This window comes from Mus musculus, chromosome 10 (assembly GCF_000001635.26).
Source record: "Mus musculus strain C57BL/6J chromosome 10, GRCm38.p6 C57BL/6J".
NCBI lineage: Eukaryota > Metazoa > Chordata > Mammalia > Rodentia > Muridae > Mus > Mus musculus.
In genome coordinates, this window is record NC_000076.6 from 100,572,243 (window position 1) to 100,590,457 (window position 18,215).

General features: G+C 40.9%; 2 protein-coding genes across 6 annotated transcripts in view; one reads left to right on the forward strand and one right to left on the reverse strand.

Annotated features, from left to right (window-relative positions):
* Nucleotides 1-3,429, forward strand: part of Cep290 (centrosomal protein 290) — an 88,124-nt gene extending 84,695 nt beyond the window's left edge. For 3 of the 4 annotated variants that reach the window (XM_006513526.3, XM_006513527.3, XM_006513528.3), the window contains one exon: nucleotides 638-1,414. In XM_006513526.3, the coding sequence (XP_006513589.1) occupies nucleotides 638-865 (228 nt within the window). In that variant the 3' untranslated portion in view covers nucleotides 866-1,414. Of the gene's footprint in view, nucleotides 1-637 lie in introns of all 4 variants that reach the window. The other variant, NM_146009.3, reaches the window with a different exon arrangement.
* Nucleotides 32-17,148, reverse strand: 4930430F08Rik (RIKEN cDNA 4930430F08 gene). Of its 2 annotated transcripts, none has more exons than NM_175128.2 (7): nucleotides 16,785-17,017; nucleotides 13,949-14,066; nucleotides 11,672-11,767; nucleotides 6,073-6,189; nucleotides 4,919-5,116; nucleotides 3,475-3,644; nucleotides 32-1,518 (listed from the first exon to the last, which is right to left on the reverse strand). In NM_175128.2, exons 1-7 carry the CDS (start codon nucleotides 16,872-16,874, stop codon nucleotides 1,324-1,326), a joined length of 984 nt encoding a protein of 327 aa, NP_780337.2. In that variant the 5' UTR covers nucleotides 16,875-17,017; the 3' UTR covers nucleotides 32-1,323. The 2 variants fall into 2 exon arrangements, with proteins under 2 accessions (NP_780337.2, XP_006514091.1); XM_006514028.4 differs by having other exon boundaries at nucleotides 87-2,901; nucleotides 16,785-17,148.
* Nucleotides 17,149-18,215: the final 1,067 nt, after the last annotated feature.

An 18,215-nucleotide genomic window follows, 5' to 3' on the forward strand; every position in this document is an offset into this window, starting at 1 on the left:
AATTCATGGATTTATTTCACACTTATTATTTGACTCATGACAACTTTTTATTAAACAACTATCAACAGCAAAAAATCAGACAAACAGAAAGTACTAGAGAATAAATTTATTTTTAAATTGTAACCAATGCACATCTCTTAATAGTTTTTTTAAACTATTTTCTTAATTTGTGGGTCATGGTGGGGAAAGTGTTTTCTAAGTCCCTTTTGAAATTATTTTCAGGGATCTTTCCCTTAAATCATTTAGTGGTCTGGCTGCTCGTCACTGGTCTGTGTAGATGCTGTAAGCATGCACTTCACCAGGTGCTTAACCTTTCCAAGTCCCAGGGTTCCCATGATCATAAGTATTATATATAAAAGATAAAAAATTAGAACATTATAAATACTGAAAACTCTTGAATGTTGTTGTAAAAAAGCAAAGTCCCTTTCGCTTGCCTGGGAATATCTGAGGCAGTTTAAAGATTTAATCTTATAATTTAGCTAAAGATGGCAGCTTCTACATTATTCACATGGTACAACGGAACCTTGAACAGTAAAATATAAAGAAAAATATTTACATTTAAGATTTTGAGTTTTTATGTTTATAATTAAATCTAAAATTTCAAACCAAAAACATGTATCCTGTATGTAACTTTTAGGAGGAAGTTAAAAAGCTGAAAAAAGAACTGGAAAATTTTGATCCTTCATTTTTTGAAGAAATTGAAGACCTGAAGTATAATTATAAGGAAGAAGTGAAAAAGAATATCCTATTAGAAGAGAAGCTAAAAAAACTGTCGGAACAGTTTGGATTTGAACTGCCTAGTCCTCTTGCTGCTTCTGAACACTCGGAAGATGGAGAAAGTCCTCATAGTTTCCCTATTTATTAGTGCCCTCGTGTAACTGCAGGTTTAAAACTATTTTATGAGTGAAAAAAGTTTCAGCTGGAAATCAAGCAGTCTCTGTGTTATAGAATTTACAGCTCAAAATATTGTATTTTTTTTGTTTAAAAAAATCATATTTAGTTTTAACTTGTTAGAAAAGTATATTTTTGAAGACTTCATTAATTTATGACTATACAGTGCACAATGAGCTATGATAAATATTACTATTTTCATAATAACTTAAATTTTCAAAAAGCATAAAGGTAAGCTTATATCAATTTACTATTTAAAATTGATTATTTTATATTTATTTTTGTGTTAAGATAGTCAAATCCTAACGATGATTTCTATAAATACCTAGAAACATGTTTAGAAGTTGACAGGTTTTGCCAAACAGCTAGCAAAATTAAATGCAAACTATTCAGTCTTAGAAAATCACAATAATCTCAACAATTAGTTCCATTTTATACATCAAGTATTATGTCTTTGAGTCTCTCAAATTTCTGTTTATCTATTTTTGAAAACTGATTAAACAAAGACTGGTTATCAAAAGCACAGTCATAATTGTTCAGGTTCAGGTTCATGTTAATAATAACTGGTTTGGAATTCATGTAAGTATCTGGAAGTGGCCAGCATAAACCAAGATGGTGACGATGGACCTGTAAGGAGAAAAAAATGATGGTATTAACTTTAGTCGAAAACAGCATCGTAACTTATACTTGTGAATACTGCTACCTGCCAGGTCCACTGTAAGGGTCTACCTTTTCTCATTCTAGTTCAGTTCCATAGCTGCTCTTTTGACAGTGCTGTCTGTCTTCCCCATTGGGATATGAGCTTCCTGAAGGCAGAGCAAATGTTTTGTTTACTCTGCCAATACCTGAAAAGTGCCAGTAACATAATGAATATAGTCTGTTAGTGACTACAGAAAAAGTAAGTGTGAGCCTGACTCTAGTGTCACCAAAGGAATGTTAGTGGCAGAATGGTAGGGTAGTCTGGGATCACAGTTGGTTAGGACGTTGCTGGGTAGCTGTTTCCTCCACATGAAAACAAGCACTCTAGATGGAGCCTCTTTAAGACCCAGAAAGTAAACAAACTTCACACGTCTCACTGTACTGGCTAGTTTTGTGTCAACTTGACACAGGCTGGAGTTATCATAGAGAAAGGAGCTTCAGTTGAGGAAATGCCTCCATGAGATCCAGCTGTAAGGCATTTTCTCAATTAGTGATCAAGGGGGGAAAGGCCCCTTGTGGGTGGGACCATCTCTGGGCTGGTAGTCTTGGTTCTATAAGAGAGCAGGCTGAGCAAGCCAAGGGAAGCAAGCCAGTAAGGACCATCCCTCCATGGCCTCTGCATCAGCTCCTGCTTTCTGACCTGCTTGAGTTCCAGTCCTGACTTCCTTGGTAATGAACAGCAATGTGGAAGTGTAAGCTGAATAAACCCTTTCCTCCCCACCTTGCTTCTTGGTCACGATGTTTGTGCAGGAATAGAAACCCTGACTAAGACAGGCGCTAAAGCTCAACATTCCCAAAACTTTCTGCAAGGTCACAATTGAGGGGCTGGGAGCAGCCTGCACAATGTGCAGGAGTCCCCAGGAGTCCCCAGGATGCTGCTTTCGTGAGTCATCACTCAAGCTGGGAGGGCTTTTTACTGATGCTGCAGCCTTTGGGTCCACATTGCTCCTTGTAAGCAGCTACCTACCCATATTCCTGTAAGTAACCCCAGTAAAGTCCCTGGTTCACTACTGGGTCTGTCCTCAGTACCTGTGTCTGTGGGAAGTAGGCATTCGTGTATATCTCCCTAGAACTAAACAGTCACACAACAACCAGACAGTGTGTTTTCTCAGATGGTAAAGGAGTGGTGATGGGGAGATAAGAAGGGGCTGTAGCGTGGCACGTCTTATCATACCTGAACAGCATTACGCAGGAAGTAATAAGTCAGTTGTGAAGACTGAACACAAGCAGAGTAGAAATGAAAGATGAGTGCTTTAGGGTGTGATAGGATAATTCAAGCCACTGTATACTGGCCTAAATTAAAGTGAGCACCTAGTTGGATATAAAGAACAGAGATTCAATAGATGAGACCTTTGAAGAACTGGTTACCAGATGTATGAAGGAATGGCAAGAGGACATAGACAACGAATGCAGGCTTCTGATTTCAGTGAATAATGTGGAGATGGGAGTGCTTAAACTCAGATTTGAACATTATAAATTTCATATACCAGTGAGAAATCAGACAAGTTGAGGGGACGGGGCACAAGGGTAAGGTAACTCACTCTGTAACCTACCACTGGGCACTTTCTGCTCAACAGTCTCTAAGTTCGTTTAGGAAGTGCTGAGTTACGCTAGACACAGCATGCCTCAGAGAACTAATGTGCCCCCTGAGTTCCCAGGAGGGACTGACTGTGTTATCACTAACTCAGAAGCTCATCTGACATAGACAGTGCCAGGCTGAACACCGTCGTCAGCCTGACACGTCCCATAAACTTGACTGTTTTAGCCTGATGGCATACGGAATGGGGTTAATATACTAACTGCATGCCAGAAATAATACAACCTGGACAGAGAAACTGAGTACCACACCTTTAAGAACAAACTTAAGTTGTTTCTTGTCATTACCTTAATTAAACAGCCGTCACCGCAATGCCACACAATCCCTTCAATTTGACCCTCTCTGCAGTCTTCAAACCAGGACAGCAGGTCATTGTGTTTCAGTGTGGGCAGATTTCTGACCTGGAATGCTCCGTGTGGTGTGAGAAAATGTAACGGGGATTTCTTGCTTCCCAGCCCTAAATGGTAAAATTTTCAAAATCAAAAACAGAAACTAAAAAACATGTTCAGTCACCTTCTTTTCAGAAAGAGTGAGAAAATGTATCTTGCCAAGTGTATAAACGTCTAAGCATTTAGGAATAATGTTAACAAAAAGTTAGATTCTCTGTAGTGTGCAGGAAGTCCTTTTCTCACTCAAGTGTGGTACTTCTTCCAAAAACTCTAAATTCACTTTCATGTACTCTCTACACTGAGCGTCGGGGCACCGACCTGTGGACCAAGTCCAGACAGGCATCCATGGTAAGTAGTTTCACTGGAAGATGCAGCCTTATCAATTCATAGAAGTACTGCTGATAGTCCATCTCAAGATATGGCGGCCAATAAAGCTTCAAAGATTGGCTATCAAACATTGTTTACATAAAAAAATCTTGATAGCATGTGTTATATCATTAGCTACACTCTGCTTTTACTCCACGTTTACCTAATGTCGACTTTGATTCTATAGGTAAGCTTAGTACCCATCACCCAGACATACTTCAGTTTTTGTCTGCATACCTGTTTTTGTGGAGTACAGGTGTGTGCATGTTTGCAGCCTGCATTATGGAGACAGTAGATCAGTACTGGGTATCTTCTATTGCTTTCTCCGTGTATTTTGAAAAAAGGGTGTCTTGATGTACCTGAGGCTCAATGACTAGGCTATACTGGATACACTGCGAGGCCCAGAGAACCTCTTATGTATACCTCGCTGGCTCCTGGACTACAGGCATGCAACGCTGTGCCCAGCTTTTAACATGGGTGTGAGGGATCCAAACTCTTATGGACTGGGCCACTTCCCGCTAACTTCACTCTGCTTTTGCTCTCTCTAGAACTGTTGTTATAGCTTTAGTGTCTTTATTCTATTTTATGACTCTTCTTTCAACTCTGTACTCCAGAATGCCACTGACTGACTCAATTAATTATGGCCTGCATTCTGATGCTGGATACAGTATGTTGCCAATTCGTACTCTTGCCTCTATTTATTAATGACCTGACAGGGGACAGCACCTTTTCACCCAGCTGCATCTCAGTGATTCCTTTTCATGCACAGTTGATAAAGCTATCACGGGGCAGGAGAATGGGATAAAATCAACCTTTTGCATTAATAAACCCAATGATTAGCCATATATAAATTTTCCCATGAACATAAGATTTGCGGAGACAGATGTGCTCCTAGCAAATGGACACAAATGTGTTAGTTAGCTCTTCAGTATGCTTAACTTGACTTTAGGACTTTATAACGAATGCCTTCACTTACCATAGGGGTTTCCATTGATACTCGTGCCTATCAGCTCCAGGGTTTGCTCTAAAAGCTCTGACAGGGGAACAGCACTAATTTCCAAAACCCCGGGATCATCAGGATGGTGCCTTAGTACCAGGGCAATTCCAAACTCGTAATTCACTACCGACGAGTGCCAGCAATATTGCTTGCTGCCCTTCTCTACTGGTACCCAACCTGGTAAAGAAGAAATTATTATCACATTGGTTCACTGGTTCTTTTAAAAGATACAGCAGACTTGGTCTTTTTTTTTTTTTTTTGGTTATAATCATTACTTCTTTTCTAGATTCCCTTATCACACAGACATTGATAATCAGTGAGGAAGTTAACAGGTTTACTATTTTTGTTATAATCGTAAAGTATTCATTTGTGTATCCTGTTGGGTATTCACATGAATTGAACATATTCTTCAAAAAACTCATCTTGCTTCAGGAGCAACTGAACACTATACTGAGACAGCATTAAACTGTTTTCTTTCGTCTTTTAAAAAAGCTTTAGCATCTTTTTTAACTGCCTAGTATTGTCAAAACTTTTTTCTTTTTTTTTTCCCCCGAGACAGGGTTTCTCTGTGTAGCCCTGGCTGTCCTGGAACTCACTCTGTAGACCAGGCTGGCCTTGAACTCAGAAATCCACCTGCCTCTGCCTCCCTAAGTGCTGAGATTAAAGGCACTCGCCACCACCGCCCGACAACTTTTTTCATTTAATGAAGTGAGTTTCTCTCTAGTATCCAAGACAACAAATAGATACAGCAAGTGTTCCAGTTTAGACCACTGTTCCAGTCACACTCCAGTCGACAGTTTACTGATTTCCTGTTTGTTACTTTTTTGATAGAATAAGGTCCCTCAATACAGAAAACTTGCTACAAATAAACAAGTCGCTCTAAGCAATATCTGATAAAGTATGTTCATCCTTAAGAAAGATTCAAACCTAAAAGGATCTCCCCTCCTATTTTTCCCCTCCTATTTTTTTAATATAAACTGTTTAGACTTTTCAATGAACTTGATTCAGAAAAATTTGCACTATGAATATAAATAAACTGAAGAGCTAGATTAAAACAAATTCCTGATTGGACCTTTTTTGTTTATTTCTTACACTTAAACACAAAACACACTTGGGAGGAGATTATGTGATACCAGGGATGTGTCCGTTTTCATCAGGCACTGGCTTCCCGTTTTGTTTTTCTATTTCCTTTGCTGGTATCCAGCACTCTGGGACAGGCTTGAAGTCTTCCTCAGTGTTCCAGTGAAACTCTGTAAGACATGAAATACAAAGCTGACATACAAACTGGAAATAACAAACCCATCACTCCTCAGATGTGCTAAGTCCTCTCTGTTATCACTGCCATGTAACTACATTCCAAAGTAGGGGACTAACTGTAAATACGCAACTTTTAGTACACTACCACGTTGCACACTACCGTCTAAAGTGCCAAAATTCTCTGAGGATTTATGAGTTTTAATGTGCTCACTACTTAGTACTTTATAAGACCTATACGGATCAGAATAGATAAGTAATGAATGTGTATAGTAGAGTCATCAGTGAAATAATAAAAAATCTTCATATTTATAACATGACTTAGAAAAATATTTTTATCATACAAACAAAATGAAAATATATCTCAAATAATACTGTATGTTTAAACAGCATAGATTGTTTTCCAATATTTATGTGTGGGCATGTGTCCGCCAGATTGCCTCTGTCTGTCAGAGCACTGTGTTAATTTTTTATTCCTAAAAGTGATTATTTTATATATAAGTAAATATATATGTATATATCTATGTATGTGTGTATATATATGTTGGGAGCCGCCCCCACATTCGCCGTCACAAGATGGCGCTGACATCCTGTGTTCTAAGTGGTAAACAAATAATCTGCGCATGTGCCAAGGGTATTTTACGACTACTTGTACTCTGCCTTTCCCGTGAACGTCAGCTCGGCCATGGGCTGCAGCCAATCAGGGAGTGATGCGTCCTAGGCGAAATATAACTCTCCTAAATAGGGAAGGGGTTTCGGTTTCATTATTGAAGGGGCTTTCGCTTTTGGGGCTGGGGGTTTGCGCTCCTAGCTCCTGAAGATGTAAGCAATAAAGTTTTGCCGCAGAAGATTCTGGTCTGTTGTGTTCTTCCTGGCCGGGCGTGAGAACGCTATTAAGAATTGGTGCTGAAATCCGGGACGAGAAAAAATCCGGGACGAAAAAATACAAGAAAACTCGGGACCGGCGCAAGGAAGATCCCTCATTCCAGAACCAGAACTGCGGGTCGCGGTAATAAAGGTTCCCGTAAAGCAGACTGTTAAGAAGGATTCAACTGCATGAATTCAGAACTTTTCAGCTGGGGAACGAGAGTACCAGTGAGTACAGCTTTACGAGGTAAGTCTGGTCTTAAACTTTCTAAGGAAATTCAAGACAGTCTATCAGAAGTAAAGTGGGGAATAGCTTTACAAGGTACGCCTGGCCTTGAACTTTCTAACGAAATTCAAGACAGTCTATCAGAAGTAAAGTGGAAAATGGCTTTGCAAGGTATGTTTGGCCTTGAATTTTTTCTAGTGTTAGGAGCCCTTTTGTTCCTTTTCACATGTTATCAGGTGATTAAAATAGGGCTGAAAATTCTGGATGAAATTCAGGACAATCTATCAGAAGTAAAGCGGGGAGAGAGAATAGGAGCAAAGAGAAAATATGGTTCACAAAATAAGTATACAGGCCTTTCCAAGGGTCTTGAACCCGAGGAAAAGTTTAGGTCAGGTAAGAATACCTGGGGAGAGATTAGAAGGAAGGAGAAGGAAAAAGAAAAGAAAAAAGATCAATTAGAGGAGCCAGTTCTTAGTAGTTCTGAATCAGATGAAAAGGCTATTAGGGCCTGGAAGGCGCTCTCCCGAGCAGGTGAAGCCACTGGACAATAATGACAGAGGCAGGCTCTTGCAGCCTACAAGGTCTTATTGTCCACCCTAGAGTTGTAGATCAAGATTATAAAGGGGAACTTCAGGTTCTCTGTTCTTGTCCTCAAGTTGTCTTTTCTATATCACAAGGGGACAGAATAGCTCAACTAATAATTTTGCCAAGCCTACATGGCTGTTTTTTCTTCCTCTGGTATTCCTAGAGCTGCCAGAGAGATTGGTTCTACTGGAAATGATTCTGATTACTTAATAATGCCTTTAGATTGTTGTCAAATTTTATCTACTCACGTAGGGGTAAACCCTCGTGGCGTCAGGCCATTACAGGTCTGACAAATGGATGTCACGCATATTTCCTCCTTTGAGAGAAATCAATATTTACATGTTTAGATAAAAAGAGATCACCTCCATACCTTAAATGATTTTCAAAAGCTGTTGGGAGATATTAATTGGCTCAGACCTTTTTTAAAGATTCCTTCCGCTGAGTTAAGGCCTTTGTTTGGTATTTTAGAAGGAGATCCTCATATCTCCTCCCCTAGGACTCTTACTCTAGCTGCTAACCAGGCCTTACAAAAGGTGGAAAAAGCCTTACAGAATGCACAATTACAACGTATTGAGGATTCGCAGCCTTTCAGTTTGTGTGTCTTTAAGACAGCACAATTGCCAACCGCAGTTTTGTGGCAGAATGGGCCATTGTTGTGGATCCATCCAAACGTATCCCCAGCTAAAATAATAGATTGGTATCCTGATGCAATTGCACAGCTTGCCCTTAGAGGCCTAAAAGCAGCAATCACCCACTTTGGGCGAAGTCCATATCTTTTAATTGTACCTTATACCGCTGCACAGGTTCAAACCTTGGCAGCCACATCTAATGATTGGGCAGTTTTAGTTACCTCCTTTTCAGGACAAATAGATAACCATTATCCAAAACATCCAATTTTACAGTTTGCCCAAAATCAATCTGTTGGGTTTCCACAAATAACAGTAAGAAACCCACTTAAAAATGGGATTGTGGTATATACTGATGGATCAAAAACTGGCATAGGTGCCTATGTGGCTAATGGTAAAGTGGTATCCAAACAATATAATGAAAATTCACCTCAAGTGGTAGAATGTTTAGTGGTTTTAGAAGTTTTAAAAACCTTTTTAGAACCCCTTAATATTGTGTCAGATTCCTGTTATGTGGTTAATGCAGTAAATCTTTTAGAAGTGGCTGGAGTGATTAAGCCTTCCAGTAGAGTTGCCAATATTTTTCAGCAGATACAATTAGTTTTGTTATCTAGAAGATTTCCTGTTTATATTACTCATGTTAGAGCCCATTCAGGCCTACCTGGCCCCATGGCTCTGGAAAATGATTTGGCAGATAAGGCCACTAAAGTGGTGGCTGCTGCCCTATCATCCCCGGTAGAGGCTGCAAGAAATTTTCATAACAATTTTCATGTGACGGCTGAAACATTACGCAGTCGTTTCTCCTTGACAAGAAAAGAAGCCCGTGACATTGTTACTCAATGTCAAAGCTGCTGTGAGTTCTTGCCAGTTCCTCATGTGGGAATTAACCCACGCGGTATTCGACCTCTACAGGTCTGGCAAATGGATGTTACACATGTTTCTTCCTTTGGAAAACTTCAATATCTCCATGTGTCCATTGACACATGTTCTGGCATCATGTTTGCTTCTCCGTTAACCGGAGAAAAAGCCTCACATGTGATTCAACATTGCCTTGAGGCATGGAGTGCTTGGGGGAAACCCAAACTCCTTAAGACTGATAATGGACCAGCTTATACGTCTCAAAAATTCCAGCAGTTCTGCCGTCAGATGGACGTGACCCACCTGACTGGACTTCCATACAACCCTCAAGGACAGGGTATTGTTGAGCGTGCGCATCGCACCCTCAAAGCCTATCTTATAAAACAGAAGAGGGGAACTTTTGAGGAGACTTTACCCCGAGCACCAAGAGTGTCTGTGTCTATGGCACTCTTTACACTCAATTTTTTAAATATTGATGCTCATGGCCATACTGCGGCTGAACGTCATTGTTCAGAGCCAGATAGGCCCAATGAGATGGTTAAATGGAAAAATGTCCTTGATAATAAATGGTATGGCCCGGATCCTATTTTGATAAGATCCAGGGGAGCTATTTGTGTTTTCCCACAGAATGAAGACAACCCATTTTGGATACCAGAAAGACTCACCCGAAAAATCCAGACTGACCAAGGGAATACTGATGTCCCTCGTCTTGGTGATGTCCAGGGCTTCAATAATAAAGAGAGAGCAGCGTTGGGGGATAATGTCGACATTTCCACTCCCAATGACGGTGATGTATAATGCTCAAGTATTCTCCTGCTTTTTTACCACTAACTAGGAACTGGGTTTGGCCTTAATTCAGACAGCCTTGGCTCTGTCTGGACAGGTCCAGATGACTGACACCATTAACACTTTGTCAGCCTCAGTGACTACAGTCATAGATAAACAGGCCTCAGCTAATGTCAAGATACAGAGAGGTCTCATGCTGGTTAATCAACTCATAGATCTTGTCCAGATACAACTAGATGTATTATGACAAATAACTCAGCTGGGATGTGAACAAAAGTTTCCGGGATTGTGTGTTATTTCCATTCAGTATGTTAAATTTACTAGGGCAGCTAATTTGTCAAAAAGTCTTTTTCAGTATATGTTACAGAATTGGACGGCTGAATTTGAACAGATCCTTCGGGAATTGAGACTTCAGGTCAACTCCACGCGCTTGGACCTGTCCCTGACCAAAGGATTACCCAATTGGATCTCCTCAACATTTTCCTTCTTTAAAGAATGGGTGGGATTGATATTATTTGGAGATACACTTTGCTGTGGATTAGTGTTGCTTCTTTGGTTGGTCTGTAAGCTTAAGGCCCAAACTAGGAGAGACAAGGTGGTTATTGCCCAGGCGCTTGCAGGACTAGAACATGGAGCTTCCCCTGATATATCTATGCTTAGGCAATAGGTCGCTGGCCACTCAGCTCTTATATCCCATGAGGCTAGTCTCATTGCACGGGATAGAGTGAGTGTGCTTCAGCAGCCCGAGAGAGTTGCACGGCTAAGCACTGCAATAGAAGGGCTCTGCGGCATAAAATGAGCCTATTCTAGGGAGACATGTCATCTTTCAAGAAGGTTGAGTGTTCAAGTGTCCTTCCCCCAGGAAAAACAACACGGGACCAGACCAGGACCCCTCTGGGTGATGAGCCTGGGAGGAGGTTATGTGTACGGCTCCTTTACCTACACACTGGGGATTTGACCTCTATCTCCACTCTCATTAATATGGGTGGCCTATTTGCTCTTATTAAAAGAAAAGGGGGAGATGTTGGGAGCCGCCCCCACATTCGCCGTCACAAGATGGCGCTGACATCCTGTGTTCTAAGTGGTAAACAAATAATCTGCGCATGTGCCAAGGGTATTTTACGACTACTTGTACTCTGCCTTTCCCGTGAACGTCAGCTCGGCCATGGGCTGCAGCCAATCAGGGAGTGATGCGTCCTAGGCGAAATATAACTCTCCTAAATAGGGAAGGGGTTTCGGTTTCATTATTGAAGGGGCTTTCGCTTTTGGGGTTGGGGGTTTGCGCTCCTAGCTCCTGAAGATGTAAGCAATAAAGTTTTGCCGCAGAAGATTCTGGTCTGTTGTGTTCTTCCTGGCCGGGCGTGAGAACGCGTATAAGATATATATATATATATATAATGACTATATGATATATAAAATTATTTTTCCCAAAGATGGAAATTCAAGATGGATATACCCAGAAGAACCATAGCCACAAACCACAAATTTCAACCATTTAAATCTGAAAAGTTTAAACAACAACCCACTAACCTTTTGCACTTTCTTTTGAATGTAGAAATTTTTTAAATCTCTTGTCAGCCTGCTTGTTAGGTTTTCTATCTAGTCGAGCCCAAAGGTATGGCTGACCTGAAAATGGAGAAATAAAAGGAAAAGTCAAAAGAAAACAAAGTTTGTCTTGAAAGACATTTCAAAATTCAATCAAACAAAACAAAATAGTTTTGTTTTTTTTCTGTAAGAAAACCAAGGTCCTTGAAAGACAAGAGAAACAGTCTCCGGTGTGCAGGATGGAGGCCTCATCCCAGTGTGAGATAGGATGCTCGTCCTTTGTTAAATAAAGAGGGTGACAAGAATTCACAACCCTTTGATCAGAATGCTCCCTGGTCCCTTCCTAAAGGAGAGTGAGCATAGCCAGGCGATTGTACTGACACATACCCTGAACATTACCCTGCAGCATGGGCTTAATTCAAGGTCAAGTCATTACACACACTGGTTTTGTAATCTGGTTGTAACAGTGTGAGGGCACTGTGCCAATATTCCTTATTGCTAAAAGTGAGACGTTTGAATTGCACCTGGCTTCCCTGAGACTTCTGCATAGCTTGCTGGTGCTACTGCTTAGGTAGCTGGAAGATCTGTAGGCAACAAGTAAAACCAGAAAATTCCACAACTAAGACTTGACTTCAAGTTCCTGATCCCAGCAGTGGTTCCCACGCTGAGAAAAATGTGTCCTGCGGGACAAAAGCAGGATAAGAGACAGACTTGCCGTGGCATTTCCAGGTGCTCTGCTCGGAGATAGACTTACTTCTGATATCCTTATTTGATTTTGTATTTATTCACCTGTCATCTGAGTCCTGTGAGCATTCTTGAGCAGTAAAGCTCCAACAGTAATTTCACCCATCATGCGCATCACACATATGAATAAGAGCCCGATAGAACTTACGCCAATATATAAATCAGTTTCATAAAAATTGTTAATTACAATCCTATTACTAGTCAGCCACATACATAATATAAAGAACTAGATAAAAACTATAGTTTCTGGTTGAATAAACCTTTTGTGCTTTTCACTGGTAAACATAAAAAGTGTGCTTCATACATTATCATTAGTATGGCTACTATCACCAATAGTAATAAGAACAGTCAGAGAATGGATATAGAAAAATTGGAATTTCTAGAAGCAAGAACGTCTAGTGTGACCATTATGGAAAATGAGTAACGGGTACTCAGATTTTCTAAATGAATATTAACATATGATCCAGTAATCCTATGTGAAGGCAGTACTTCAGGAGACGAATCTAGCGCTGTTTGTTTCATTTTCCACAACGGCAATCCGCATGCCCATCAGTGACTGAAGTGAACAAAATGGGCTATGTATACAATAAGCAATCTTAAAATTATACATGATCTGACATATGATTTATTCCAATAGGGTAAGACATTGCACTAAGCTAAGAGAGTAAGCCAGCCACAAAGAGGCCATTCACATGTGTTACCTACAGTCAAATTAAGAGACAAAGTTTGGGCTAAGAGGCTGAGGGTTGGGCTCTGTGGAGAGGGGAGGTGGATGAGGGAGTTCCCAGCAAGCAGTTGAAGTTCTGGAAGATGGAGTATTCTGCAGGTGAGTAGTGGGGATGGTAAGATCATGTGAATGTCCTTAATGCCAGTGTGACACACCATTTAAAGTATAGTTCCGATGGTAAATCTTTCTGTGTATCTTATCACAGTAGAAAAAAAGTTTTAAAGTGCATTTCAGAACATTCCTTGACACCAAGGACTACATCTAGCTCATCTACCTATTTTTGTCCTTGGAACTGAGAGTTAATCTCACCGTCATTTAGTAATTACAAATAATGGCTCTCCCTAAATATCATCACTGTGAACTTTCTTTCTAGAGTATGTCCCTGATCAGAGACCTGGCCAGTGGGAATGAAAGCACTGGACACTGCACTGGGACACTGCAGTGACAAGCTTCCGAGGTGGACAAAGCCAGGTTCCATTACTGTGCGGCCATTCATTACCTGGCATTACTGAACCCCGCTGAGACTCAGTTTCCTCATTCTTGATATAGAAAGGCTTATTATGCAAATGAGGGACCATGTAACACCTATCTGTCGGGCTACCTGGCCTTTCATGGTAACAAGTTAATGGTAGTCACATGTCTTTTCTTTCCCCAAGAAAAGGAAACAAATCCACTGATTTATTTTACTCACTAAGATAGTTAGGTTTGCAAGAGTTAAGAGTCAATACCCAGCTCAGATGGTGCAGATTTATACAACAGTACTTTGAGTAAACATGCCAGTTGGATTTTACCTTTGTAGTTAGTAACATAGCAGCATGTTCCATCCACTTTTTCTGTTGCAACCGCATTGTACACGTCTGCATCTAACGCCTTTTCACTTAGAGTTTCAGTTGCCAAAACTTTAAATGGCTTAAAAGAAGAGAGAGAAAAACGGGTGTAAGATACACAGCCTCTGCCTTCACACATAGGCTCACCTGAACTGTGCCTAGTTTCATCAGTTCTAAAGGTCGGTCTGTCTTTCCATTCTGTAAGAAAGGTTGAAGTCATTTATGAAGTTTCCTGAATTATTTGCTTTTTTGTTTTGTTTTAGTTTCTGGTTTTTGGTTTTGTTTTGTTTTGTTTTTGTTTTAATTCTTTTTTAGGACTGTGTCACTCTGCAGCCCAGACTGCCCTTAATATCCTGACCCGTTTGCTTTAGGCTGTAGTTCTGGGACCCCCTTCCTGTTCTACCACACCAGCTCACCTACCCTTTTTGTTTAAAAATGTGATCACAGTAAAATTCGACTTCTAGACAGACTGTTGGGTATTGGCGTGCATCTCACCCACCACAATGAAGCCGGGAGACATGCCTTACTCTGTGTTGCATCCTCAGCACAGGTTCAAGGTGCACGATCCTATTCTTTGTGACCATGCATTATCTACAATAAACACTATTCTTGACACTGGGAATACAGAGACGGATAAAGAAGTGCTCAGCTTTGGTGGGCTACAACACCGAGAAGTACCAAAGAGGAAAAGGGATAGGAGAACGGCTCAGGGAGTCCTCTGTGGAGAAACATCAGGCCTGATAGATGGGAAGAAAAGGCCCACAGTCAGGACATTCTCACATCTGTAGAATGCAAGTCCGTACACGTGTTTGGGTGTGTTTGGAACAAAGTACAGGTAAAGTTAGATCTCATGCTTGCTTAATTCCAGAGGCTGTTCTGGTTCAACCAGTGTATTTACCAGTCATGATTCCCCACACTCCAAGATTAAGTCTTGGAGTCATTAATATAATGAGATATTTACAAAATTCATTTTTTCAAATCACACTTGGCTCTCAGTTGTAGTGGGGGTCTAGCAGAGATGGCCTCTGTCTCAGGCCATATTTTCAGAAAATGATAAAAACATGGCTCCTACTTTCCATTTTTAAGACTTCCTTGCAAAGCTGAAATCCACACGCTTACCATAGAAACATGTTAGAATATATAGAAGTAAGAACAAGATGTATGATCTCATCATAGAGATATGTATCACTAAGAACTTTCTGGGGTAATTCTAGTCTTCCTTTCAATGTTCCTCCAAAACAAAACAAAACCAGCAGTTCCTAAAATTGACAATTTCTTTAAAAAGCCAAAGTCAAAATGCTTCATGAATGCACCCTTTTCATGACTGATCTCCTCAACAACATGATCAAACATCACATTTCTCTTCTCTTAGCATGTCATCTCTGGTCAGCATGTCAGCTGTGATGGTCTTACATGATGATCTGCATAAGACCTTCAAGTCACAGAGCATCTTACAGGACAGGGATGGAGCTCAACGGGCACGGGGAAGCATTTCTCATCTAGCATGTGCAATACTCTGGGGTTTATCCTGAGCTACTAACCTGTGGGTCTCCCCAGTCTCTTGGATCAGAGACCAATATGGTCCACAAGCGAACAGAGATGGCAGAGGTCGCGTAGTGGGTGCAAGAGGATTCGGAAGCCCTGTGAATGTATACTGTGAATACCCACACGGCGACCAACTATCAGGAGGCATATTACTTTGGGTGATTCAAGGCTTATGTTTTGAGTGTCTGAGGGTGGGATGGGCAGAAAGGTCATTCATTGGCTGAGGGTTTAGGTTACCAAAATGCCTCATTAGGGAAGAAGCTTTTAAGGAATCTCAAGTGCTGTTCTTTCCATTAGAAAGAGAATGGTCCTGTGTGCTAATTGAGGCTGCAGGCTATGTGAGGGCTTAGAATTCCCCAACAAGGTCAGAGAAGAAGCCCCCCTCTAATGGAGTCTCCCATATTGCCCCAGCCCAGAGTTTATCTGTTCATCTGTGTTAAGAGTCAGGCTCTAAAGGTGATGGGAGAGTGATAGAGCACCAAAATGGTAGCGGGAGTGGGGGGTGGGGGAGCGAGCTGGAGATTTGGAGATTACAGGGAGCTTGTGAAGTTTGTTGAAGGGGAGAGGGGACAACCTAAATTATTAAGAAAATGACACGAGGAAACCTCTTTGTACGCTAATTACAAAAAATAAAAAAATAAAAAGACCAGAGGGCCAAAGGTTCAGCGGTAATGTTGAAAAGTCACTTCAGATGCACATGCAGATCCTGAGTGAGAAGTTAAGAACTGCTACATATCAAAGAACCATACTGATATAAGCTATCTATATATTCATTCTCTTACTTTCACTAAAGGCTCACTATGTGTAAAACACGTAGCAATACGACTAGTACACCTTCGGATGAGAACTCAAATTAAGCAAGAAATTACACGAGGTCTGATTTGCGTGACCTAGTTAGGCTAGCTGTCAGCAATGCCATAGGTGCCTAGCACACAACAGGTAAACAATGCCTTCTCATCAGACTTTTGACAGTAGTTCCATGTTAGACTACCATGATATCTCATTATTCCAGTGCTGTTAAGGGAAGATGACCAAGTAGGTTTTCAAATCTGCCAGAACACGTTTGAATCACCTGATCGGGGAGGATACAATTTACAAAGGACTCTCCCACACTCCTTGCAACTAAGAAGATACAAGAAGCTGGAGGTCAGGGGAAATGGGAACTTCACCCAGACCTCCCGGGTAAAACGTGCTGGGCTCCGGGGCAGCAGCGCAGCACTGGAGGAGCCGCCCAGCAGCACTCGCCGCCGGGTACCTGATGCTCCCGCTTGGCTGAAGGCTCAGCTTTCACCTCCGTCACAAACACACACGGCATCTTCCGCTGCACCGAGCCCAGGCGCTTCATGTTGCCCACGCGCAACCTGTCTCCACTGCGCTGGGCCCCGGGCGGAGGAAGTCTGCAGAAATGAGCTAGAATCCAAACACCAGCCAGAAGATCCTAACTGCACCACCAAGGTCCACTCCGGAGAGAGGCGGGGACTCACTACCGGAAGCGACCGCCTAGTCGCGGTGCATTCTGGGAATTGTAGTGCGACCGCGAGGCTACAGAGCATGCGCCTCCACATGCGTGATTCCCCTGTGTTTTGATGTCCAATTAAAAATAAAAATAAAAGAACCGTTACCCGATGTTGTATACTTGGCCACTACTTAGTATCGATGATGTTTTCGGGAATTAATGTTAAGTTATAAGTAATAAATCACTTTAGGATGCATTTTAGCATGTTTCTAATGAAACTCTCTTACCTGCTTATTTTCTATCAAATGTAAGGGATTGGAAACCCAGAGAAGTTTAGAAAATACTTTCAGACATTCCCTAATGTTCTGACAGAAAAACTGACTTCCCAGGAAAAACATTCAAACAAACAAACCTTACAATGAACAAAACTGAATTTGTTTGAATTAATCACCACGCAGTGTACAGTTTGTTTTTTGATAACCTTTCCAATGAGAGTAAAAATTAAACAAGTTCAAAAACATAGAAATAACAAAAATCTCTGTCGAGTTTTTCTTGGGAATCCAACAAAAGACTTGAAACAGCTTCATTTGACTTACTGTCTAAAAGGACATTACAAGGAAATAATAAAATTGATGCTTGAATAAAAAATATATTCTAGTAGTAGACCTATCTCATTAAAACCTGAAATCACAGGGAGATTTTTGCCCTTACTATCTTAGGTAATTGAAGAAGCCAATTTATGTTTCCACAATTGTTTTATAATTCCAATTAATATTTTTATAAATGTTTAATCAGCAGGTATCCTACTGCCTAGCGTTTTACTTACTTAGTTCTTGAAAAAAAAAATCAAATAACCTTGTCTCACTTGAAAGCATGTATATGTCAGGGGACTCTCAAAGAATAAAATGTTCTTAAAAACAAGTTTACAGTTTTGTGTTTACTGACTCGGGAGGGAAGGAGGGAGGGAGGGAGGGAGGGAGGGAGGGAGGGAGGGAAATATACCTAAACACACACAATTTTACACAAAACAAAGGGGTTGGTGTAGGGAGAGAGGACCTACAAGTTACAAGTTTCTGGCTGGGTTGTATTGAAACTAGAAACGTTTTAGCCTTTTAAAGTCAAGTGTTGGTACCTTCTTTGAGGCTCTAGAGGAATCCTAAGCAACAGCCCATCTTGTAGGTTTCAGACAATTAAATGACCTTTGAAAGCTCTCAACTGTCATTTCCCAAA